The 26,159-nt window shown below is 45.4% G+C and overlaps 6 protein-coding genes across 8 annotated transcripts; 5 read left to right on the forward strand and 1 right to left on the reverse strand.

The window, feature by feature from the left end:
* Positions 1 to 1,020: 1,020 nt before the first annotated feature.
* Positions 1,021 to 3,326, forward strand: LOC129582905 (zinc metalloproteinase nas-13-like). The gene is made up of 7 exons (XM_055474533.1): positions 1,021 to 1,154; positions 1,271 to 1,373; positions 1,646 to 1,769; positions 1,847 to 2,025; positions 2,087 to 2,323; positions 2,410 to 2,505; positions 2,746 to 3,326. Exons 3-7 carry the CDS (start codon positions 1,678 to 1,680, stop codon positions 3,324 to 3,326), a joined length of 1,185 nt encoding a protein of 394 aa, XP_055330508.1. The 5' UTR covers positions 1,021 to 1,154; positions 1,271 to 1,373; positions 1,646 to 1,677.
* A 3,935-nt stretch (positions 3,327 to 7,261) lies between these two features.
* Positions 7,262 to 8,867, forward strand: LOC129583067 (uncharacterized). Of its 2 annotated transcripts, none has more exons than XM_055474766.1 (2): positions 7,262 to 8,285; positions 8,410 to 8,867. In XM_055474766.1, exons 1-2 carry the CDS (start codon positions 8,271 to 8,273, stop codon positions 8,710 to 8,712), a joined length of 318 nt encoding a protein of 105 aa, XP_055330741.1. In that variant the 5' UTR covers positions 7,262 to 8,270; the 3' UTR covers positions 8,713 to 8,867. The 2 variants fall into 2 exon arrangements, with proteins under 2 accessions (XP_055330741.1, XP_055330740.1); XM_055474765.1 differs by having other exon boundaries at positions 7,292 to 8,285.
* A 972-nt stretch (positions 8,868 to 9,839) lies between these two features.
* On the forward strand, positions 9,840 to 11,521 carry LOC129583084 (uncharacterized). Its single transcript, XM_055474791.1, has 2 exons — positions 9,840 to 10,599; positions 10,955 to 11,521. The coding sequence occupies exons 1-2, from the start codon at positions 10,375 to 10,377 to the stop codon at positions 11,252 to 11,254; spliced, it is 525 nt and encodes a 174-aa protein (XP_055330766.1). The 5' UTR covers positions 9,840 to 10,374; the 3' UTR covers positions 11,255 to 11,521.
* A 1,156-nt stretch (positions 11,522 to 12,677) lies between these two features.
* LOC129583048 (uncharacterized) lies at positions 12,678 to 15,062 on the forward strand. Its single transcript, XM_055474741.1, has 2 exons — positions 12,678 to 13,500; positions 14,471 to 15,062. Exons 1-2 carry the CDS (start codon positions 12,748 to 12,750, stop codon positions 14,768 to 14,770), a joined length of 1,053 nt encoding a protein of 350 aa, XP_055330716.1. The 5' UTR covers positions 12,678 to 12,747; the 3' UTR covers positions 14,771 to 15,062.
* Positions 15,063 to 15,997: 935 nt separating this feature from the next.
* On the forward strand, positions 15,998 to 19,859 carry LOC129583031 (uncharacterized). Of its 2 annotated transcripts, XR_008689712.1 has the most exons (3): positions 15,998 to 17,364; positions 17,559 to 17,895; positions 19,669 to 19,859. XR_008689712.1 is itself a non-coding variant. In XM_055474721.1 (2 exons), the coding sequence occupies exons 1-2, from the start codon at positions 16,549 to 16,551 to the stop codon at positions 17,832 to 17,834; spliced, it is 1,092 nt and encodes a 363-aa protein (XP_055330696.1). In that variant the 5' UTR covers positions 15,998 to 16,548; the 3' UTR covers positions 17,835 to 18,085. The 2 variants fall into 2 exon arrangements, 1 of the variants encoding a protein (XP_055330696.1); XM_055474721.1 differs by lacking the exon at positions 19,669 to 19,859 and having other exon boundaries at positions 17,559 to 18,085.
* Positions 19,860 to 20,377: 518 nt separating this feature from the next.
* LOC129583097 (uncharacterized) lies at positions 20,378 to 22,073 on the reverse strand. The gene is made up of 4 exons (XM_055474813.1): positions 21,985 to 22,073; positions 21,760 to 21,831; positions 20,970 to 21,387; positions 20,378 to 20,709 (listed from the first exon to the last, which is right to left on the reverse strand). The coding sequence occupies exons 1-4, from the start codon at positions 22,019 to 22,021 to the stop codon at positions 20,565 to 20,567; spliced, it is 672 nt and encodes a 223-aa protein (XP_055330788.1). The 5' UTR covers positions 22,022 to 22,073; the 3' UTR covers positions 20,378 to 20,564.
* Between the last annotated feature and the right edge of the window lie 4,086 nt (positions 22,074 to 26,159).

Below are 26,159 nucleotides of genomic sequence, written 5' to 3' on the forward strand. Positions count from 1 at the left end.
GACCTACAATGACATGCTTAGCTGCGTTACGGGAATACGTACAACAACCGAAAATGTTAAAAAGCCCTAATTCGCGCATATTGATCATTCGCTTCGGTTTCTTTAAGGGTACCGATAAGATGTTGTTATAATTGAAGGTCCCATGATGCGCGGTCCTCTCCACGCGTGCCTGCCGTTGGTGGAAGCGTCTACGCTGCGGGCGGATATACTGCCCAGCTTGAAGGGAAGGTTTCCTGGGCTGACGTCGTGGAGTGCTACGGCGAAGCCACGGAAAAATGGAGCGTGGTGCGCAACACACGGCCCATCAAGGAACAATGCGCGGTTGCCGTATTGCCGCATTACTTGCTCAACAGATGGAATATAAACGGCGACGAAAAGGACAACGAGAACGCTTTCATAAAAATCCGCAACGCTTACTGGATGCCGCTCTTGTTCGCCGACTACCTGCTATATTGAATATCGCTTGTGCCACTATTATTGACTCGCAAACCAGAGCAAAATGCGTGAAATTATTCAGTTGTTAACGCGTTACTTGTCTTTTTAAAGCTTAGCCTTTCAGGAGAGTATTGATAATAGCTAGAAAGAAATACTTCAATGTGCCGTTACTTTTAACCGGCTTTCTTTCGCGGAGACCCGCACGGACAGTTCATATGGCGGCTTTTGTGACACTAAATTTATTTTTTTAAAGAACAAGATGTTGCTTTAAAAGAGTCTCAACCTGCGATCTCAACTCTGCACTGAAGCTTTTGCTAATTTTAATATGCACTTACGCATGAAACTGTCTATCGAATTGCAAGTAAAATGTCAGGGTAACACCGCGTTTGGCTGCTTCAGATATCAAAAGCACATTAAGGCCAGCTGCTTGAAAATGTGTGACAGTTAGCACCCACGAACCAGATATCTCGAGCCGGTTTTTTAACACATAAAAAACGTTGCCTGAGGAAACAGCAGAATACGAGAATACGACATTAAGAGGAAGCTTAAAGCTGGGCACTTCCAGTTAACAGAGTCTGGCGGAAACAACGATACAATGTCACGTTGCTAGCAGAAAAAAACAAGCACCATTATGCTGCGATATCGAATTTGCGCACTTATTGCTTCCATTGCACTTTGTTCCCGCGTTTCGTCGAAAACAATCCGCAATCTACCAGAAGGTATATAAAAGGAAGTTTAAGACAGAAGAAACCGTGTTTATCATGGCTGGGATTATAATCTTACAGGAAAAGTACTACCAAAAATCAAACACCCATTCAGTATTTCGCTTATGCAGCTTTATCGATCCGGAAATTTTGGCAAACAGTGATGATGAGGAATTCACGCGCTACGACAGCGATCTGCCGGAAGGAGACATTCTGGGGCTCCAAACGTTGCAGGTAACTAGCTATTCGCAACCCGTTTAAAGTCACAGCGCGTGTAGCCGATTTTGTAAGAGAAATTAAAGCGTTTGTCAACCGTTGCTGGTCCCAAAATACAACTGTACCGTTTGCTGGTCGCTTGTTGTCGAACATCTGATATTTTAAATTTCCAACTGTACGTCCTTTCTAGCTAGAACGGCTGCTAGTTTTGGAAATGTTTTAAGTAGCACACCAGAATTACTGCCTCTCAACAAATGCCAGGTTGCGATTGATTAATTAGTTATTTGTAGCACCAAAGGAGATCCAGATTATATTGGAGTCGATGCGTATTATCAGTCACCGTACCGGTAACTGTCTCAATTTTGTGCAGCGCACCACCGAAGAAGATTACATCAGCTTTCAAAAAGGACTGCAGTTAGTGACTTTTCTCAACAATATGGTCAACTGCTACGATGATGATCATCGAAAAAATAATTACCGGTTTTCGTTAGGTGCATGTCGAATATTGGTCGCATTGGTGGGAAGCAAGCGGTAACCTATTCGCCCGCATGCCTGAAGCAGCACGGCGACGTTCAGCACGAACTGCTGCATGTGCTGGGTTTCTTCCATGAGCATTCCCGAGCCGACAGAGACGAATATGTTAAAATCATCTGGGACAACATCGCCAAAAGTAAGGCTGATTAAAGCGCAGAGTTTAATGATTGATTGGTGATTTGGAGTACCTTTTCCAGGCGACAGGGACCAGTTTGCCAAGCACGAGAACGGGAACACGTACGGGTTCTCGTATGACTACGAATCAGTTATGCACTACAAGCACAACGCCTTCGCTAAGGACAGCGCTATCCCGAACATCGTCCCAACCAGCAGAAAGTCGAAGATTGGACAGAGCCGGGATCTGAGTCCGTTGGACGTGGTCAGAATACACCGACGGTTCCGATGTGCTATTGCGCATCCGAAGCAGTTTGCCTGTAAGCTTAGTACTAGTACATTCCTTAGGTAAGGCGTTAATTAAGTGCCAGGCAGAAGTTTGTCCAACTTTTGCTGCACGCACCAGGTGACCTCAGTGGCAGCGAAAAACCGAGCAACTACCCAGTCTGCCCAATTGCGCAAGCAAGGAGGGAAGATCCGTGCGAGTCCGGCAACAGTATCGGTAAGTGCTGTTCGCTGGTTGTGAAAAGGCGCCTTAATTTGCAATCAACCTGAACAACCACCAAAGACATAATTTCTGGGCAACCGATGAGCGGTATTGTAACCTCTGTTATGCGACAAACTAAAGCGCTGTTGCTAACAACGCATCAATGCACTGGTAGTTGGTTATTTAACTGCGAAAACGGAAAACTTGCAAAATGCTGGCAGAAAACTAGAACATAACGGTTGATCATTTTTACAGAAGATGACGGTGAAAACAGTGAGAGTTTTACCACATCGGAATCGTTCCCGCAGTTTTCTGTAGAGCCAATGAGCGCAGAGCAGTGTGGGCACCAGTGTACGGCCAACTGCAATGACCCGGAACTGACAGCTGCGACCTGCACGTCTTTCCAAGGGCTGACCATCAACTGTAGCACACAGGTTAGCGCGGCGGAAATTCGGCAAATCAGCGCTGGACTTTCCAAACCTCCGATTAGACCGATTGCGGTTGACCTTTATGATGGTGACTACATCGTTTTCGAGAGTTTTCAGACTGTTCGGCAACAAGTCGTTACGACTGCCATTAGAAACTGTATTTCCAGCCGCACCGTCCAAAAACTTGCAGCACTACGCTTCTCCAATTTGCTACAATTGGAGCTAAAACACTGCCATGGACTGGAAATCAAGAGGACCGATTTCGGCCAATCAATCAAGATCACCGTGATTACTTTCGAAGACACTACTATTAAAACGTTGGAGAAGGGCACGTTTATTGATTTGCCGTCTTCTATCCTTAGAGTTGGGCATGCGCAACATGCCCGTTTTCGGGAGGACCATTCGTGATTACCTGGAGAAGCTGCACTGCGACTGTGAGTTCCAATGGTTTCGCGATTGGTGGGAAAGGAATCGGCAGTTGCTGCACAAGACCACGGAAAGAGAAGTGTACCTCGTTCCAGAATCCTGGATGAATATCAATTACACCAAAGAGGACATTTATTTGCCTATTGACTGTTCGGTCAATCCGTTTCCTGCTACATCAGCTTCCGTCGACCACAGACAGTACAGATTCTCTCATTCTCAATCAACGTACCGGACTGTAAGTATGTACGACGAAATGTTTTACCTCAGAATCTGGGGGCGTTTCGAAACACCAATCTTTTACGCCTTAAAATTGGCAGCATAACGTACGTCATGTATAATAAAGTTCTACAGTACGTCTGCCTAATGTTGTAAGTATTCACCATCATTCTTTACTCCATGGACATTTTATTTGATTGCTCCTACACGCCACGCGAGAACACCAAAGGTGGGCTCGGAATATACTTCCTTTGGGCAGTTATGCCGAACATGGCCGGAAACGGCCCCAAGCCATCACAAAGACAACAAAAACAGAAAAAAAAATTTTATGCAGCAAGTGACACATGTTAGCGCTTAACATTTCTCAATTTATACCAATTCACACACGTACACATAACTGTAACAGAGAGAGCACTAGAAAGGGGGCGTGTCGTGTGTCGCAATACCCGGATTCCTGCGTCCCTCTGAATCCAATCCGTTTCTTCCAGTTTCGAGGGCCGGTGTTGACAAAGTACAGTGTTCAGATAAACCGGTGAACTCTAAAGACTTATTTCCGGCTTTTTCCACTGAGCCGATGACTGCAGCAGAATGCGATTTCCAGTTCACGACAAACTTTGAACCAACAACTTACACAAGAGGCGAATGCCTGCTTATGAAGCTCGTGCAAATCAGCTGCAACGAAGCAGCAAGCTCGGAGGAAATTAACCGCATGCTGACAGCTATCAACAAAGCACCCATCCGTCCTGTATGTGTTAATTCCGTTGACGACACCGAACTGTCATCGGCAGATCTCGGGGAAGTGAGAAGACAAATTGTTGCGTATAAACTCTACGACTGCAAAGATCGAAGAGTCACGGGAAGGCTGCGTCAAATGCCCATGCCGAATCTTCTAGAATACAATCTTTACAGATGTCTCAACTTACAGGTAAAAAAGGCGGACTTCGAGTATTCTCAAAAATTACGAATAGTTGCGTTCTGGAATTCAACATTTCGTAATATCGAGAGCGATACATTCTCTCAGTTACCGGCACTGCGCATATTGTCACTCGAGGCCGAGGTCAGAAAGGCAGTAGCGTTCGACGCAAATATCAAGGACTATTTGTTCCGACTTCACTGCAGCTGTGATTTTGCGCCATTCCGCAAATGGCGACAAAGCAACAAGCAGTTACTCCGAATGACTGAGAGTCGACAACTTTATTCGGTTGAAGACAGTTACGGCAGCAACGCCTTCCAGCCCAATGACGTTTATGTGCCGATCGACTGTTCTGCAGATCCATTCCCTTCCGGACCAGACCTCATTGACTTTGACCAGGTGGAATTCTCACTGAATGAGCCTTCCTGCTGACCCCAATTGTTGTCAAGCTTTTGAGATCACGGTCATCGGCGTTAAGCGGAAATACTGCTAAACCTGCTGTCGACGGTGTTAGTGAAAATCTACAGACCTGCAATTTGAGTTTACGTTATCCTAGACTAATCTGCATATGCATGCAGTTTCTTCTGTTTCGCATACGTTTGTTAAATTTTTCCTTATGTTTTGGTCCATACTTGTCGAGAAGCAATTTCTTTGACCTATTTTCGCAAAAGTACGGCCTTTCGGGATCATCAAAATTTTGGTACAAATGCTCAAATACAGTGTATCCATACAGGAAACTTCAAAGTACAAATACCACACCACTGTTTTTTCACATAAGTGACCTTTAATGCTATCTCTGCACGATCATATTATAGGTCCGCAAACAAACTAAATTAACGCGAAGTGGCTAGCAACTCGACCCGTTTGCGGAAACGGGCATACCGCCGACGCGTTACATTTTTATACTACATAGTACAGAGTAGCATATGCCACATAACGAAATGATTTTTGTGCTTTAAAATATGATCACTAGTAATTACGCATTCGTTGTTACTTTTGTTTTTATTATTTTGTAGTAGTAATTATATATTTATACTTTATCTGTTGGTATTACAAAACAATTGTTCACAGAGAAATTTCACAACAACTTCAGAAACGATCACATTAAGCATCAATCGACAGAGGCGGCCTAATCACAGAGAAAATTTGATCTAAATTTGCCCCTATCGGCGCTGTCCCCAAGATCGATGCCGCATTTCCACGTTGAATTTCGATGCTAATCCGCTGGCGAAGATATTCTGTGGCTCAATTTTTGCCGGTTTCCTGTCGTATCATCTGACCGAATTCCGTTATCGTGCGGGCAGCATCCGGTCCCGGCGGTCCGAGCGTTTCAAAACCAAGAGCGTGAAACACGTAGTCCTGGCCGATATCACGATATTTTTCGATCTTGCCCTGCTCGGCCTGTGCTGCTGCTGCTCCTGCTCGTGCGGATGTCGCAATAATATGCGATATGGCCATTGTGTTGACGCAAGTAGCGTCCCATGCCAGCATTCGTCCTCTCTCCCAAGGTGTTAAGGTAACACCGTCTGGCCGCTTATTGTCTGTTGGAAAGATGCCTTGCGGTTCTACTTCGCTTTCGAAACCAGCAGATGCAATTATTTTGCTGTTCACCTTACGTGCCCCCCTTTACCAGCTGTACAACTTTATTTTTTTTGCTTGTTAACGATTCAGGATATGCTCATTACAATTATCGGGATATATAGTAAAAGCACGCTCTATAAGATGAGCTATGATAATTTTTGAGGATTATTTCGAAAATTCGCTAGCCACTTCGCGTTAAGCTGAATTATGGCTCTAATGTAAAGTGTCAACAGTTATGATAAATACGAAGGACTGTATAGTTTTCACCATAACGCTATTGATCACAGTCTCAGTCTATACAAGCTAGTCAACATAACAAAAGTTCCAACCTGGTGAGAAAAGCCTGGTAGAGAAGAAATTCAGAACGGCTCAACGCGTTCATAACACAGCTACAGGATGCTTCGCCTGTCAGCACAAACAAGCCAGTTTCAACTTAAAACAGCAATCGAGATCCAGTCATCAAAATAATCGACCTGTACAACATTTAAAGGGAGTTTATTATTTTAGAACTACTAATTTTCCGATTTCAGATTGTTTCCAACACGCCAAGAGCCGTTGAATTTTGAAATGAATTTTTGTTCGACGTTGTCGATTTGAGAGCTCGACGTGTAACTTTAGTTCCACTCTTGTTGCGCGCGGAGTGCAAGTGTCCCTCTAGGCCGACGATGACGAGCTTTTCGGTGAACTAAACTAGTGAACTAGACAAAAAGCCCGAATATTTATTGTTTATAGGTTAATGAGTGATCGACCGACAGATGTTTTTTCGAAGATGGAGGATCATCGCATCGTTCCGGTCGAACGATGTAAAGAGGCTGATAATTATTTAAAGCGTGCAGTCGTTAATTTTTGCAGTGCGATTCGGCAACATGTGTTACATGATTGCCGGTCTCTGATTTGCCATACATGTAAGGAAACAGGACTTGCCGCGAGCAGATAGTATTAAAGAGGAAGTGAGTTGCATAACCAGGAAACACAAACAGGTTTATTCGAAAATATCTGTCCAACATGTGTCGCACCAGCTTAAGGCGCTATCAGCCGACACGGACGATCAGTTATACTACAGATTCTTTAAGAACCCTAATTAAGGAAGTGAGCTTGCTCCCTGAATGAGCGGAGCGCACAAAACTGAATTGGTTTTTTTTTGTAGACTGCCATTTGTGCAAAAAATGCATTCCATAGAATCGAACACCAAAAGGCCATGTCTAGACAGGAAGTATTACTTTTAACAGTGTTGCCTCCCACCTACTTTTCACCCTCGTGACAGAACCGGCTGCTGAATCACAACAGTGAATGATTAGTGCAGAATTCTCATTTCGCTGAAATTCGGAAGTGCCTTCGGGTCAAAAACAGAAAACCGCATAAGCCTGATTAAGTATATAAACAGTCCAGTACAAACTAAAGCTCGGAAGACCCACATTGGCGGTCTCTATTAATAGCTCCGCGGGAAAGACTATGCATCGATTAACGCCATTCCAGCGCCTTTGCTGCCTTCTTTTTCTGCCGGTTCTGATCGGTATCCCAACCACTGTGCATGCTATTCCCCAGACAACGGAATCTCCAGAAAAATATAACTTCGACGCCTTCGGTGAAGATATTTTCGGCCCCTTTGGTGAAGCGATCTTGACGAGCGTGTCGGAAGCGGAACTCTTAGATCCCCATGCGTTATCACCGGCAGACAAGCAGCGGAAAAAGGCGCGCCCGTGCAAGCCCTACGTCTTGTCAGGCTGCAGCGCCCAGTGGAAGTACTGCGGCTGCGACGTACCGGCATTCAATCTTAGCGCCATCGCTCCCAACGCCGACACCATCGAGATTGGCGAATGGAACTTCTGGGTGGATTTCTGCACTCCTAGCTGTCTGCTTGATACGTTCACGCCTCTTCCCCATCGTCCCAACGTAACTACCGTTCGTCTGCACAATATTTGGGCGGCACCTGATAATCGACCGTTTCCGGTCGCTGGTTATCTGGTTAATCTGCAGCCGACGCTGAAAGTACTGCTGTTGCTGAGGCTGTATTTGCCAACAATCACGCGTGACACTTTTGCCGGGTTCGTGGCACTGCAAAAGTTGACAGTATCGGGTTGCTACGTGTCAGCCATTGAAACCAATGCTTTTACCGCCCTGAATAACGGTCCCGGATCAGCGTTGCCGCAACTGAAAACGCTCAATTTTATCATAACAATATTACCATTCTCGATTGGTCTGCCTTTGTGCCGTTGATGGGCAGTGTCAAGGTGAGCATTCAAAAACCGTGCTTCAGTAAGTATGACAATGCAAGGGCCAATTAAGTTGTTAATAGAAGCCTTTGGTTTTCATGGTAAAAAAAATACAATGCATAAAGATGAGTTTTTTTTGCAGGATATTTACCTAGAAGATAACAATATCCAGCGGATTTTTCTCAGCCGCTTCTTCGTGGTGCGCAGCCTGGAGACTATCGTCCTGGATAGAAACAGCAACCTGACTGATATCGACGACCGCTTCTTACGCAGCGTCTCCCCTGCTTCCGGTCGACCGCGATTGGTTCTAGGGGATACTCCTCTCTGCTCGGATGCCCCGCACTGTCAAAGGATCAACAAGATCTACGGACCCCTCGAGGATTGCTGCACGGATACAGCGCCGCCGAACCATAGCCCGGCACGACCATCCAGAAGTACAGTTTAAGCGGAAGAGTCTCAGCAGACGGCTAACCATGTGACGACTGAGTGATCTTGACCTGTTGTCATGAAAATAGGCCTGATATTTCTGGGTATATGTTTTGCTTGTGTTTTTCTTACGGACAGGACGATTTCGAGTCTAATAAATTGAACCGAAGCCCGGTGCTTCCATGCTTTCGATCAATGCTGCGGTGACCTTATACATATTTCCACCGCAAAAAGTTCGAAGCGCTAAAAAAGCATTCCCGATGATTATAGATGTTCTAGCAGCATCGTTTTATAATTTCTATCGTGCACGCGCTTCTTAATGCGATTAGAGTTTCTCATTCCTGCGGAACACGCGCAGAGCTCAAGCCATTAATAATATGCAAGATAAGTTGGCAGGATAGTCAAGCAACATTTAGAGGCATTCTGCGCCGTAAACCAGTTGAACAATTGTGCAATAGGCAGTCCATAATATGTATTTACAGTAAACAGCAGCAGCGCCGGAGCCGGGTGCTTTACCGATAAGTTGTTATTACTGACAGCGCAGTAAAAATGGGATGGGTCAGCCTCTATCTGTCTATCGAATGTTTTCTTAGGTCTTTTTGTGTCAACAGCTTGTCGGCAACTTCTGATTTTCTTGACTGTACTGGGTAACTTCAAACAGATCGCTGAAACATACCGCAACCGAAATACAAGTTAAAGTACAAAGTACAAACAATTTCGCTTGGCTTAGGCAGGAAGTTTATATGAATTTCCGGTTCTAATAAAAACAATCTTTATTACAACCGTGTGCTGCTATAAAACTTTCCAAGTACCTTACTTGCTTTTTACGTTTGACAACACCATTCACTGCCAGCAGGGCCCTAAATGGGTTTTACTAGTCAGTAGTCAGCTTATTGAACATAAAGAAGCGAAGCATTACACACAAACAAACAACACTTGTGCAAACAACACTCGACCGTGTCGATAAGCAGCGCCACTAACACTGCTTCCCATAACTCATCGAACTTGTGACAGAACCGGCTGCCGAATCACACCACTCTATGATTGGTGAAAAATTATCATTCCGTTGAATCCGGAAATGCCTCCGGGTGTAGTCAAGAAAATCACATGATCGTCGCAGCGAAGTGTAAATTAATGCGCGAAGAACCTACCTACGCGAAGGCGTCTCCTTTCTTAACTCCTCCTGAAAAACGATGCATCGATTACGGCAGTTCCAGCAGTTTTGCTTCTTTCTTTATCTCCCGGTTTTGATCGGTACTCCAACCAACGTGCGTGCTGTACCACTGCCAACGGAATCGTCAGCCTTCTTCGTCCATCTTAGGGAGGAGCTCCACACACTCCCTTCCATGTCAGCAGACGAGAAGCGGCGTAAATACGCGGCGACGTGCAAGGCCCACTTCTTTACAGGCTGCAGCGTCCAGTGGAAGAACTGCGGATGCGACTTACCGTTTCTGAATCTCCACGCCATCGCGCTCAACGTTACCTCCATGATGATTGGCGACTGGAACGACTTTGTTGATTTCTGCACTCCCAGTTGTCTGTCCGATCCGTTCATCCCCCTTCCCTACGGGCCCAATCTTACCAGCTTGACCTTGAAGAACATCTGGGCGGTGCCGGATAATCGACCGTTTCCCGTCGCTGGTTTCCTGATTAATCTGCAGGCGAACTGGAATTATATAGGATGCATTTGCCCACGATCACGAAGGACACCTTTCAAGAGTTCGTGGCGCTGCGACAGTTGGTACTATTGTATAGCCATGTATCAACTATTGATGTCAATGCTTTCGCCGCCCTGGGAGACCGGCCCGGATCAGCGTTACCGGCACTGAACATCCTCAGTATTGGCCACAATAACATTACCACTCTCGATTGGTCGGTATTTGCGCCGCTGATGAGCAGCGTCAAGGTGAGAATTCGTACGCCGTACTTACTGACTTTTCTAAACGTCTCAATATGTAAGTATAATTTACAGAAGCTAATCGATATTCGTCACAAAAACCCTTTCTTTCAAAATGTATAAGAAGAACAAATTCGAAAACCTGTACCGCTAATAAACACAGTTGAGTGCAGTTATTGTTCAGAAATTCAAAAAGAAAGAATTGTTTAATTATTGTCGCGCTTAATAAAAAAAATTAAATCTGTTGGAGACAGTTGTTATCATATCATATTCGAATTTGCTTAAATAAATCAAATTAAATTTCTTTATGTCAGTCTTTGATTACGATGGATGAGATTTATATGGATGGGTTTGGGTTCTGCAGGAAATTTATCTAGTAAACGACAACATCCAGCGCATTATCGTCAGCCGCTTCTACGAAGTGCACGGCGTGGAGACGGTGGACCTGACGTGGAACAACAATCTGACCGATATCGACGACCGCTTCTTGCACAGTATCTCCCCTGCTTCCGGTCGACCACGTTTGGGTCTATCGGAGACCCCGCTCTGCTCGGATGCCACGCACTGTCGACGGATCACCAAGATTTACGGCCCTCTCAATTATTGCTGCGGAAATACGCAGTCTGCCGCTGGGCTTGGTAGGATAACTGAGGAGGATAGCTGAGGCGGAAGTACGTTATTCAGTCGGTCAACCATTTCTGCTGTCCATATCACACTTAACTGTGGTACTTTTCTTTTTTTTTCGTACGAGACAATTTAAACATTTATAATGCTAAGCCAACGACCCGTTGTTGTCTGACCTTTGTCAATGCAGTGGCAGCTGCTTTGGCGATACTAATTCTTTTAACGATGTGCTCAGCTAGAAGCTTCCTTGAGCTGCACAAGTAGTTCAAGTTGTAATGATCCAGAGTTTATGCAGAAGTAACGTTCAACTGGGGCTCTTCATAAGGAAACATAAGAAACGAATCGCAAAACAGGAATGCTTCCTTCAGACTAACAAGAAATTAGTAATTTCCTGTCCATTCAGCCTTTAATAATTCAACATCAGTCATTAATATTTGTCGTTGTCTTCTTTTCTGCTTGCACGTAATTTGCCTCGAGCGCATCAGCCAGCAGTTTCTAATTATAGCCGTTTCCCACCATCACAGCTACGAGCTCGTAATGATAATGGCGGCGTTCTTCTTTTGCCGTTCGAGCGTATAGTAAGCACCACCACCTAAACCACTAATAAACTGAGCTGGCACCGCGACATTTCGCCTAAGACAATTAATTGCAGTACATTTAGTTGTCAACTATTTTCTGAAAGGTTACTTTGCGGACGACATTCCGTCGCATGACATGTCGTCGCAAGCACTTTCCACGAAGCCCAATTTCATACGTCAGGCAAAAAAACTGAGAGGCTTACCAACTGTCGGGAAACCGGTGAGAATGTAAAAACCGCAAGAAAGAATAACACACAACACTTTGCAACGCCATTCCGTGGCAGCAGCGTTCTAATCTGTGCAGCGAAAACGCTAGTAACATGAACTAAACTGGAACAAGGCCACTTGTTTTCCTTGCGGATTTCGGCAACCCGTGGCGCATGATTGCCGGCTTCTGATTAGTCACACATACACCAGAAACCGACCTTGCCGCGGGTCCATAGCATTAACCAAGAAGTGCTTCGAATAACCAGGAACCAAGAAGTGTTTTATTTTCCAATTTCTGCTTAGCAAGTGGGGAGCGGCCTCGAGCGCAAAGGACGCTATCAACCGACACAGCTCCATAAATTTAAGTACAGTGTCTTCAAAGAAAACATTACTAGGAAAGCGAGCTTGCTCAAGTGATTCAGCGCAGTGCACAAACGCGAAGTAATTTTGCGGGAAATAAATCGGTACCACTTGAGCAAACGACAGTAGAGCGTGCCTAGATAAGCAGCGCCACTAGCAGTCTTGTCAGTAACTCATCGAAATTGTGAGAAAACCGGCTGCTGAATCATCCCAGTCCATGACTAGCGAAGAAAGCAATATTCCGCTGAAATACGGATGCGCCTACGGGTCAAATCTCGAATAAAGTGAACCAATTAAGCGTCGTGAATATATAAACAGTATAGTAAAAATTGTACCACGAACGGCACCGAATGCCTGCGTTGTAGATCTCCACTGCGCTGGAAAGACCATGCATCGATCAAGGCAATCTCAGCAACTGTGCTTGCTTCTTTTTTTACCGGTCCTCATCGGTGTCTCAACTACTGTGCTTGCTGTACGATGGGAGGCTTCCAAATTCGGCGGTTTCGGCGGCTCGGTCCTGCCGTTCCCGTATCCCATGACATATGCATTGCCGATTATATCACCGGTCCTGGCGTCCCAGCCTTCCATGTCAGGGGAATACCCGCGGCCGTGCAAGCCCCTCGTTCTGTCCGGCTGCAGCGACAAATGGGAATACTGCGGCTGTGAGGCACCAGCATTGAATGTAAGCGCCATCCCGCAGAACGCCGTTTCCATCGACCTTGGCGCGTTGGACTTCTCGGTGGATTTCTGCACTCCCAGTTGTCTGCTCGATACGTTCACGCCCCTTCCCCACCGCCCGAACGTTTCCAGAGTGCAGCTGACGAATATCTGGGCGGCGCCGGATAATCGGCCGTTTCCCGTCGCTGCTTATCTAGATAATTTGAAGGCGACGCTGAAAGAATTGGAATTATACAGAATGTATTTGCCTACGATCACGCAGGACACATTTGCCGGGTTTGTTGGGTTGCGGGAGTTGGTACTACTTTTTAGCCACGTGTCAACCATTGATATCAATGCTTTTACCGCCCTGGGAGACCGGCCCAGATCAGCGTTCCCGCAACTGAATTTCCTCAGTATTGGTCATAACAATTTTACGACTCTCGATTGGTCAGTCTTTGAGCCGCTGATGGGCAGTGTCAAGGTGAGAATTCGCAAAATCACTTACACACTTTAATAAGCATCCGTGGAAGTGTAATCTAAAGAACGCGGTTTTTGTAACGAATTCCTCTTAGTTTCAGTGAAAAAAATTAAAATCTGCTGGAAAATTTTTTAGCAATATATACTATAACTTACTTACCAGGGAACATAGGGAGGCTCCCGCTTCAGAAAAATCTGAGTTTTTGCAGAAAGGTAGTATATCTACGTAGTGTTATTAAAAAAATAATTTCAGCTGCTGTAATCAAGATGGGCGTGGCCAAGCGCAAATTAAAGAGTGCCCACTACAACATACTACATGTATTACAATACCAGCGCATGCTTTACGCGTGGCAGTCAGTTTACGGGCACTGCAGCAAGCCAGTTGGCGTGGACTCTTGCAGCTGCCGGGTATCTGGGCAAGTGAAACCCACGTGCGGCGGCCTTTGCCAATGCGGGATTATCAGCACTCACAATTCGACATTTTCTGATTTTTGTGTTTGCTAATTAGAGAAAGGAAATATGTTGCACGATGTGCACAAATAATAATAATAATACATTTTAAATAATAACGCAACAAAAGTAAGCAATTTTGAAAGCATTGGCAGAAGCCACCGCACGCGGTCTTCACTTGCCCAGATACTCGGCAGATGCAAGAGTCCACGCCAACTGGCTTGCTGCAGTGCCCGTAAATTGACTGCTCCGCGTAAAGCCTGCGCTGGTACAGTATTGTAATAGTATGTGATAGTGGGCACTCTCTAATTTACGCTTGGCCACGCCCATCTTGATTACAGCAGCTGAAATTATTTTTTAATAGCAATACGTAGGTATACTACCTTTCTGCAAAAACTCAGATTTTTCTGAAGGGGGAGCCTCCCTATGTTCCCTGGTTAGTTAATAAAATTAAATTTGTTTTTGTCAGTCAGCCTGTGATTGCAGTGGTAGAAATTCCAGTTTACATGGTTTGGGTTTTGCAGTCTATTTACCTCGTAAACGACAACATCCAGCGCATTGTCGTCAGCCACTTCTACGAGGTGCACGGCCTGGAGACGGTCGATTTCACGTATAACACCAACCTGACCGATATGGACGACCGCTTTTTGCGCAGCGTCTCACCTGTTTCCGGTCGACCACGTCTGGGTCTATCGGTTACGCCGCTCTGCTCGGATGCCACGTACTGTCGACGGATCACCAAGATTCACGGCCCGCTCGAATACTGCTGCCGAGATAAGCAGCTGGGAGCTGGCCGTGCCACGATACCCTGGGATTACAACTGAGGCGGAAGAAGGTCATCCAATCAGTTTGCTATGTTGTGACTAGATGGGCCGGCCGCCTTGCCATGCGCAAGCATGACCTTACAAATTCATAAGCAACTGCTCCTGCTGTTCATAATCACACTTTACTTGTGATGCTTCCTGTTTCCCGTACGCAACAGTTTCTTAACCTAAGAAACATTTATAAGGCTAAGCGTACGACCCTGTGTTTTTCTGATTTGGGTAAATGCAATGGCAGCTGAGTTGGTGATCATAAAATAATGTTTTACGACCTAAAACCTTCCCCAACAAAACATTATATATCCGGCCAGTTAAACAGAAAATGCGTATTGTTTTCGCAGCGGGAGCGCGAGAGTGTCTGGCAGATTTGATCCAGCTTCTTATTAGTTATACTCGTACATAGACGGAATTCACGAAACCTGAGCGTTACGCGGGTCGATGGTTTAAATCAGGAGGTGGTCGTGTCATCTCGTACATTGTTTTCGCGCAAAGCTACTTTGTCGAACACTGTTGTACCTGCACAGCTCATCATTTTTCCAAAATTTTAGTATACATGCTGCTTCGTATAGCTACTACTTCTTCGACCTTTAACTACTTCGTCAACGTAAGCTGTGGCAGTATGGCCAGTGGTTCTGCAACTATACGGCTTTGCCCAGTGGCAAGCTTTTGATTCATCATCACTTAATGGAAACTGCAAGCAGATGCCCGCTAGTCCGTTGCTGTGCTGCAGACAGGTGCAGCTGTGTTTTTCGATGTGCAAAGGGCAAAGATCGAATTTGCCGCAAATCTCTTCTGTTGCGTTACGTTAAGAAAAATCTGTTACGACTTACGGTCATCGGTAAATAAAACCGCACGGGTTAGCGAGCCACTGTAATGGCCCATACGTCACATATGGATCTTTAGCAGAAAGCGTTCATCTTTCCCGGGTCCTCTCATTTATCCTCATTCTTTGAAACAGGACTCTTGTCCTCGATTTAGAATTAACATGTGACACATGATATCCGGCTTTTAATTAGTCATGCACTGACAGACGACACGACACATTCACGGAAACAGAACTTGCCGTGGGCCCATAGCATAATCAAGAAGTGTTCGTATAACCAGGAAGTGGTTAATTTCCAATTTTCTCTTCATTATGCGGCAACTTGCCCCGAGCGCATAAGGAGCTATCAGCCGCCACGCCGCATAAAAGCGATACTTCAGTCTGCAGATTTACCATTTGTACAAACGATGCATCCAATAAAAAACTGCACACTAAACAGTATTTCAATTCTGTAAGCCCAATTGACAGTGCGGCTTAATATAACTCGTTAAATTTGTGTCAGAACCGACTGCTGAATCACAACACTTCGTGAAAAAAATCAGTATTCCATTGGAACCCGGAAGCGCCTGCGGTCAAGCGACGAGAATGACTTGAGCGTCGTCAATATATTAACAGTCCACTACAAAATTATATAACGAAGGATTAACGTTGGCGGTCTCCACTATAACTCCGCTCGAAAGACTATGCATCGATCAAGGCAATTCCAACAATTTTGCTGCCTTCTTTTCTGCCGGTGCTGATCGGTATTCCAACCAGTGTGCATGCTGTAAACCAGACAACAAGGGATTCATTCTTCGGCCCCGACTTGGGAGATGCGCTGTCGGCCGTGTCTCAAGCGGAACTCAGCCGACAGATCTCAGAGGCAGACCAGCGATCAAAACCGGCGCGGCCAAGAAAATCTTCAACCTTCGTCGGCTTCGGGGGCGAGGTCCTGGCAAACCACACGGGCAATGCCTCTATGTCAGCGGAATCACAGCCAGAGATACTTCCAGCCTTTATCGGCTCCGGGTTCCGTCGGGCCCCGCCCCGGTCTTCCATGTCAGTTGTTATACCATCGCCAGGGAACAGTCCAACTTTCGGCGGCTTCGGAGGCGAGGTCCTGGCACACACGCGCAACGGCCCAAGCAGCGCAGCGTCATCTACACTCTACCCCTCCGATCTATGGATGCCGTCGGTCGCGTCAAAAGGGGAAGACACCCTATGGCGCTCAGAGGGATCCGGGTTCCGCAGACGCGAGCGGCCGTGTGAGCCCCATGTTCTGTCCGGCTGCAGCGCTAAATGGAAGTATTGCGGCTGTGACCTACCGGCACTAAATTTCAGCACCACCTTACCAGTCACCGACACCATCAATATTGGAAGCTGGAACGGTTCAGATCAGTCCTGCACTCCCAGCTGTCTGCTCGATACGTTCACGCCCCTTCCCCCCGGTCCGAAAGTTTCTAGAGTGCAACTGACGAATATCTGGGCGGCGCCGGATAATCGGCCGTTCCCCGTCGCTGAATATCTGGCGAATCTGCAGACGACGTTGTCAAACTTGGAATTATTTAAAATGTATTTGCCTACGATCACGAGAGACTCCTTTGCTGGGTTCGTGGCGCTGTGGCGGTTGGTGATATTGCACAGCCACGTGTCAGCCATTGATATCAATGCATTTGCAACCGTGGGAGACCGACCCGGATCCGCTTTACCGCAACTGTGGTCGCTCACTATCAGCCATAATAATATTGCCACACTCGATTGGTCGGTCTTTGCGCCGCTGATGAGCAGCGTCAAGGTGAGATGTTGCAAACCTTACTTGCTTAAATACCGCATGTAACTACTATAGTAAAACAAAACTCTTAAATCCATCGTAGATAGTTATTGTGCGTTACAGTTTATCGGGTAAAAGAAATACATAGTTGTTTACGTAAGCCTTTGATTTTTATGGTAAAACAATATAATGCATCTGGATTTGTTTGGGTTCTGCAGTTTATTGAACTGGAAAACGACAACATCCAGCGCATTGTCCGCAGCCGTTCCTACGTGGTACACAGCCTAGAGAGCGTCAGAATAGTTGGTAACCCTAACTTGACCAGCATCGACGACCGCTTCTTGCGCAGTGTCTCCTCTGCTTCCCGTCCACCGGTTTTGGATCTAACGGACAGCCCTATCTGCTCGGATTCCGCGCGCTGTCAACGGATCGCTGAGATCCACGGTCCGATCTATTGCTGCTGGGCTGCAGCGCAGAAACAAACACCCCGATGAACGATGGCCTTAACAAGACAACCGAGAAGCACAGCTGAGGCGAAAGAAAACCATCCAATTGGTTAACCCGGTCGACACCATGCATGCCAATTGGCACAGTGGCGAACTTTAATTTCTGTAGCGGTAGAATATGCAGTAAGGAAAGTCTGAATGATTTTATTGTGAACTAGAGATGTTAAAGAGCCGGTCACAAATTATGACACTAAATATTCAGATACTGGTTGAGGCCGGTGGTCGACTAAAGTCCAACAAACCGGAGCTAAAATGGTTCGCAGAGGTCTTGGCTACCGGCTGAGAGAGTCCCGCATCAGATAACTAACAAAAAAAATCACACTTCAAGTATTCATAGGACTTCATCCAAAGAAGAACAGGTCAAACACACGTAGATGGACACCGTCCGACTACGGTCCTTGAAAAATTTTGTGCCAATTTTGACACGCATGGGTTTGATACTATTTTATGCCAGAATTTTAAAATTCTGCACAAAAATCTTGGAGAAAGGTAAAATTCAGCAGGTGCAATAAGAAAACTTAACATGATCAGCTCTTTTCAATGATAAGGATTTAGTGGTCATCAAAGTGACCACTGGTCACTCTTGGCAAAAAAATTTAAAAAAAATTGCTAAAAAGACCAGTAGCGCGAAAATTGAAATATTATACCAATACGGTGTCAATAGAACCTCTTCATGCATCTCTCCTGCACAAATTGTAATGTGCAGAAAAGGTGCAACAGGGGTGTAAAAATTAAAATGTTATAGATGGCTTGTTAATGCCTTATCGGCGTTTGGCGCAAACATGACCGACAGGCAGACAGTAGGCGCCTTGCAGACCAGGTCACGGTCCTGTGTTTCCGTCACTTCTGTTACGTCTGATGTGTACGAATTGTGAATGCTGAAGCGTTTACACAACAGATATACACCTACAGTTCACTCAGAAGCACTCAATGGAAGACATGCGAAAACTTGCTTTCAGTACACCAGTAGCGTCGATTTCTGTGACCAATCGTGGTTGCAGTAGTGGTGAAAAAATGTGCTTTTTGCGTTAGATCAGTCTTGCTGCTAGCTGCTGCGGTAAAATAATGACAAGAACAACATGGATACAGCAACTGTAATAAAAGGTGGCCTAAGATACGTATGTAATTGTACATCTGGTCTCTGATAAAATCGTAAAAGGGTTAACACATCCCTAACATAGCACTGTGCAACGTCTGCCTTCCTTTCGGGACGCAGGTGCTCTTACGAGGTAGTGCAGACTGTAGTTGACCATGGCTTCCCTACCGATATCATGGCAGCTCTGGTCCAAACAGCGCAGAGGGATTAATGCAAGCATTACCGTATCTGTCAGGGCGGTCAAGGCAGGGTTATGTGCCATGTGACGCATCTTCTGTAGAAACAACTTTCTGTTATAGCAAACGCGGTGCTAGCTGATACTGTTTTCCTAGATCACAAAGCGTTTTCAAAGTTTTTTTGACTATTTGCCAAGCACATTATGTCATGCCGGCTCAGATTGGTGGTTTTATGTATTTTCATATGTGCTGACCAGTAGTCATCTTGCTGACCAATCAAGTTACCTAGCTGCATAGCCCTCGTCATGCTCTTTTACTTAAGCTACTTACGGATCCTGTGCGATTTTTTTGTGAATTACTATTTGAGTAAACCTATACCGTGCCAATTGGCTCAGTTACCATCCGTGCCATTTTGGCATCGTGGTGTCCTGGTTGACCTATGGTCAGAAAAATTTCACGAAAAATAATTTTCCTTAATTGAATTTTTTTGTCGAGGAATACCAATTTTCAGATCGGTATTCCCACTCCTTCTAGTACCCGGCGTTGGTAGGTTAACCATGTTGTAACTAGATGGTCTGGCTGTGCGAATTCACGGGGAACGGATCCTGCTGTACATAATCAAATTTTAGTAGCGCCGCTTAATTTTTTCGTACGGGACAGTGAACGTTTTAAAAAGCTGAGCCAGTGGGGCTTTCTGATTTTAATATATCCGGTGAAAGCTGCTTCGGTGATCGGAAAACTTTCTACGACATCGAATAGGTGAACAAAGTTGTAAGAGCCCACTTGACAGCAACATTTAAATACAGTATCAAGCAACATTTCAGTATTAACGGTCTGTTAAACAAAAACGACGACTTTTTCTCGCTGCGGAATCATCTCTATCTGGAAGATTTCATCCAGCTTGTAACTGGATACTGCAGACGGAAGTCACGGAACTTGCGCGTGACGCAGGTCGATAAATGTAAACCGGGAAGCTATCATTTGCAGTAAATTCTCTGCAAAACTCGTTTATCCGACACTGTTGTGCATCTGCTGCAGCTCATCGTTCTTGGGAGGTTTCAGTATGCCTACCATCGTGCCCCGAGCGCACAATTCAGAAACTTGTCGATTTAAATGCAATTTATGCAAAGAAAAGTTTACCTGGTAAACCGACTCGCTCGTTGAAAGAAACACATCGCGCAGAACCAATAAAATTGTTGTGAATGTTTTTATCCTTTTCTTTTAAAGGATCGCATAAAAATCTCTCATCAACTAAATTTTTTTAGTTTTTTTATCCCACAGACGCATTTTCAATACCTAGTTCATCTGATTCCGCTAGTATAACGTAAGATTTGAAGTGCGTCAGATTTCAACAGAAGGTACGCTAACACACCGCTGAAAAACAATTTACGAGTAATGCAGAGCGGAAGCTGCCAGACGATGGTCACCCTGGAGTAGCGAGGGTAATTAGCCGGTCAGAGTCGGGTACGTGCATGCCGGATTCGCATAGGTATAGTATACTCCATTGCACAGGTAATACGTCGGTCTGGCCGTGTTGATATTGGTGACCGTGTTGGTTAAGGACGGATAAGTGCATCCAGGATAGGCGTAACTGGAAATCGTCACCAATATGTTGTTGTTTTAGTCATCGAGCTACGGTGGCCACACTTCGTTAAAGAATCCTTTTAAGGCAACTTGTTTTTTTTTTAATTTTTGCTTATTTGTGTAAATAATGTTTTACTTTTGAGGCTATTACGTAGAATTACTTTGTTTAATTTTGAGAATTTTATACTGTTTTGGTCTTATTTTATGAGCAGGTATGAGAAAGGTCATGTGAAAGAAAGTCTACGATACTTTTTTCTTGGTATTTACCTGTAGTACACGCCATTACACAGATACCGCACACCGGACGTGCTGGTGGTTGTGGGCGTACCGTAGTACACCCCGTTGACCGGTGCCGTGTTGTACGTACAGGCGCTGCTGGGCACGGTGCTGGTGACACCGTTGCACGAATAATACGTCCCGGTGGTTGTTGTAGTGGGCGTGCCGTAGTAAACCCCGTTGACCGGCGCCGTGTTGTACGTACACGCCGTGCTGGCGGTGGTGCTGACGACCCCGTTGCAGGAAAACAGCGTGCCTGTGGTTGTTGTCGCCGGGGTGCCGTAGTAGACGCCGTTGATGGGAGCGGATTGGTACGAACAGGCACCATTAGGGATGGTGGAGAGGGCGCCATTGCACGAGTACAGGATGCTCGTCGTGCTGGTGGACGTCAAGGATGGGTACCTACAAGCTACAACCTCTTAGTAGCATCGGATAGTAGGATGTGAGTGCTTTAATAACGACGTACTGTATTTGAATAAATTTTTACGGAGGATGTTATAACTGTTCTTCAATCGTCCCGGAATCATGGCTAATTCATGGTCAGTTACAATATAATGCTAATTTCTTGAGTAATATTAACACACATCGGAAGATCGGTAAAATACGGTTGGATGCCGCATAACTTTCGTTTCCTTAATTTTATATAAACTTATACCGTCACTTGCATAAATAATGTAAGCACAAACGCTCGTGCAAACAGACAAAATAATAGGTTCACCCAAACTTTCCTACTGCTGGCCACTTGATATTTCGTTTGGAGGAGCAAAATAGTTTATGTTACCTGGATTTGCATAGGTGTAATAAATTCCATTGCAGAGATAATAAGTTTGCGATGATACTGACAGAATCAGGCCTGTAGAAAATGAAAGGTTTAAGCGAAACTGCGCGCATGCAGTTACAGTATGTCAGTGGCGATAAAAGTTACTTTAACCATGATGGTCTATTTTGCTCGTATATGGGGAAGTTTTCTCATAAAACCTAATTAAAACTTTCAACATTCTCGCACCTAATAAAGATAACAAGAGGCGAAAAATAATCTCCATATCGGTGGTGCAAAACTTTAAGGGACGTGTATAAACAACCTACCATGCTGCATAATTATGATGTATCGAAGTATTTCTTTGGTTGCATAATATACGCCACTTAAAACACGCGATACACACAAAAATAAAAAGCGCATCTTTGGCGCTTTTGTTGAGTGCATCTGAAGGGGCAAATCCCGCATTCCCTGTCGGTATTTCGATTGCCTTAGCGGAAGCCAAACTCGGTGAATGCCACGGTCAACGAGTTGTTCAAGTGCTTTTGGGCGACATTGCGTGTACACACGCTGACCCAGCGTAGCAGTTATTTATCAACCGCATCGATCGTGCAACGTTCCCTGTTGATGTATCGTAATACCGGAAATTCACAAAAAATTGTGCAGCTTCGCTGTTGCCAGTTTGCTGTATCTGTAGAACTAGAAGCGAAGACAAAGTCTAATGAATTAATTAAATAATTTTTGTTTTCTAGTAAAAGGTGGTGGAAGCAGGCGAGAATAGCCAAAAGACCACTTTTGGCCCGGGTGGTGAGAATAGCCAATTTCTACTTTTAACTGGCTGTCAGTTGTCTAAACCGCGCAGTCGAAAATGTTTTTCGGCAGACAGACTTCAACAAAAAGGCTTTCGCGGGTAGCATCGCCTAAACAGGAAATTGGTCCCTCGTTTTCCTGCGAATTCAGCAACATGTGGGACATGAGTCACATGTTATTTGGCTTCTAACTATTCATAACTCATACACAAACGGAAACAGAGCTAGCGGTGCGACCGATAACATATTAATCAGAAAGTGCATTGCTTAACCAGGAAGTGGCTTATTTCCAAATTTCTGTTCAGTATGCGTCGAACTGCTTCAAGCGCATTAGGAATGCCAGCCGACCCGAGTCCATTAAGTTCTTCAAAGAAAACGTACTAGGAGAATGCATTCGCTCTCTGAAATGAGCGCATTACATAAAAGCGAAATAATGTGCAAACGATGCACCTCATAAAAACTGCTCACAAGACCGTGTTTAGATAGGCAGCACTAACAGCGTTGCCTATAACTCATCCAGGTAGTGACAGAACCGGCTGCTGAATCACACCAGTCCATGATTGGTGGAAAACCATCATTCCGCTGTAATCCGGAAGCGCCTCTGGCTGAAGTAACGAAAATCAGTAGGGCGCCGTTAATACAGAAACAACCGAGCAGAAATTATAATATCACGAATGAACCACGTTGGCGGTTGCACTCATAACGCAGCTCGACAGACGATGCATCGGTTAAGGCAATTCCAGCATCTTTGCTGCGTGCTTTTTCTACCGGTTCTCGGTATCTCAAGCACAGTGCATGCTGTACCACAGCCAAGGAATTTGTCAAGCTCTGCCAGCTCGACCCTGTTTGAAGTACACCTGCCTCCCATATCAGCGGAAGACCAGCGGCGTAAATACGCGCGGCCGTGCAAGGCCCACGTCCTCTCCGGCTGCAGCGACCAATGGAAGTACTGCGGCTGTGATGTACCGGCAATCAATCTCGACGCCATCGCCCCCACCGCCGACACCATCGAGATTGGCGACTGGAACGACTGGATGGAGGTGTGCCCACCCAGCTGTCTTCTCGATACGTTCACGCCGTTCCTCAAACGTCCGAACCTTACCCGGGTGGAACTGACCAATATCTGGGCGGCACCGGATGATCGTCCCTTTCCGGTCACTGGGTATTTGGGTAATTTGCAGCCGACCCTGAAAGATCTGTCGTTGTCAAGGATATTGACGCGGTGGTGGTAGGAAGCGTCGTACATGTAGACTTTTGTACGAGATTGGTGTTGCTTATGTTGCCGCTAATTGGTTGATAATTGCTAGCTTCTATGACTCACTAGCGCCAGACTGATCCCATGTTAATTGCGGCGTTATCTCTCTTGAATTTTGATGTGCAATTTAGTCTTGACTGGAACATCTATCGAATTGCAATTTAATAACAACATCCTGAATCTGAGATCTCTCGTGTCTTCTAGTAGCGAAAGCATTAGCGTGTACCTACCGGAAGTCACATCCCTTTTACTAACTCTGGATAATTACATCTTCCAGATAACTCTCGTGCACGTAGGAATAGGTAACAGTTTGGTAAGTAGAACTTCGACATAAGAAAACATTTATCTTTCTTATTTTCCCACTTTGTCGATTGAGTAAGGTTAGGTCATCTAGAGCGGTAGTCGTAGTGCGACTTCCGCATAGCATGTCATGGCGCCCACCGGATTGTAACAACCCCTGGGAAACTGGTAAAGTGTTGAGTCTTGGTCGAAGTGGTAGAACCACAGGGATCCTCAGAGGACCTTGTGAGGATACGGTTCCTAAGTGGGACTGTACTGTGGTTTTGGTTTTCCCCAGCTTCTTAGAGGAAGTTTGTGGAGGACACGGTTCCTAAGTGAGAACCAGGTGTCTGGCACGGTTCCTAAGTGAGAACCAGGTGCCGGGAGTCTACAGGTGTAGATCTCCGATTGTCTGAGCGTACCTGGACGCGGGTACGTTGGTCGATCTTATTTGGCGCAAGGCAGAGGAATCTGTACTTGTACGGCGTATAACGTACAGTTGTACTGGGAGTCGTAGTGCGGCTCTGGCAGTAACTGCGTTAGCCATCTGATCTAACGCTAGTGGCGTGTAGGTCAAGGTCAGTGATCTCTATCAGTAAGTATAGAGCTATTCGCTGTAAGCAGACAGAATGTCTTCAGAAACAGGAAATGAGGATGGCTCAGTGAGCGTATCATCCCAGACACCTGTTGAAAGCAGAAGTACGTTGGAGGAAACTTCCAGCGGAAAGACAAGCAAGTCCCGAAGAAAGGAATGTGTATCTGCAAGTCAATTTGCAGAAATGTTGGAGAAAGCAGATTATCAGGTTCCTCCAGTAGTGCAGTTGTCTGCACCAGAATCAGGAGACCTGGGAACATTTTTCACGCGGTGGAAAATTGTTCTTCCCCGTACAGGAGAGTTAAGTCAGGAATGGGTGACTTATAATGCAGGGAAGTCGGATCGGAAGCCAGCAGGCTATGATCATTGGATGACGACGGGACGGAAAATTCCCACCAGAATTACGCATCATTTGACACTGGCAGATTATGACCTGGAGTACGGCACAGAGTTGCTGAATATTTGGCATAAATATTTAGATGCCGAAAAACCTGGGTCAGTGAAATCAGTACTAGTGGAAAAGGAGGTCAAAAGCGATTGGAGAAATTGATTAAAAACTTGAGCGATTAAGAGTTTCACGAATGACCAAAAGTGGCTCGATTCAGAACGCAGATTCGAAGCTAATTGGTTGTTGTCGCATGTTTTTTCAACGTCTTCTTATATGCTATCAAGCCGCCTGCAGTTAGGGGCGAGCGCGCTAAGCTCCAAAATCGATTAATGAACCGAGTAAGAGCGTGACCGATTACGAGTTTTACCAAATGGTTGAACTCAGACCAGACTGCCACTATTGGCAGATTTCTAGCCACCTCCTAGGAAATTTTCTTAATCACTACCGATTAAGAAATTTCCGATTTGCAAAATTCCCGAATTTCCTTAATCGGTCCGATTAACAAACCGGTTAAGAAGTTGTCTGATTAAGAAATTTCTTCGAGGAAATGTCTGAAACGGAATCGTAATCGCTCAGAAAAGCTTGGCGCATCTGCCTGTTACAGTTTCCATTCACTACCATTAAGGAGCTTCCAGTTAAATAAACTGGCGAATAACTTTAATGGGCTGGTAAGACACTTTTCTGCTTCTTCTCAGCACAGTCGTAGTTCCTTTGGCAACCTCATTCCTTTTCCAAGCGATAACCTTCAGTTCATTTTCCAAGCAATATCTTTCAGAACTCCTCGAAGCGATGAAAATGAAATCTGAACTAGCAATTTCTAGCAGAATCGTTGAACATTTATAGCGGGGATGCCGGCATCATGGTGCCATTCGATTTTCTCGGTTCTGGGTGCGAAAACACACGGTGCATCCAATGACGGTAACTACGCCACAGCGCCACCAGCTGATTAGAGCCAGGTCGAAATTAATTTAAAGCGGACCTAAACTAATTTAACATTGCATACGTATACCCAATTCCATGAGCGTGAACGGGAGTAGATGACATTTCAACAAGAAGCACTCGATTTGAGAGGACTGTAGACATTACTGCACATCCTTC

The sequence above is a fragment of the Paramacrobiotus metropolitanus genome, unplaced genomic scaffold (assembly GCF_019649055.1).
Source record: "Paramacrobiotus metropolitanus isolate TYO unplaced genomic scaffold, Prichtersi_v1.0 Parri_scaffold0000009, whole genome shotgun sequence".
NCBI classification, from domain to species: domain Eukaryota; kingdom Metazoa; phylum Tardigrada; class Eutardigrada; order Parachela; family Macrobiotidae; genus Paramacrobiotus; species Paramacrobiotus metropolitanus.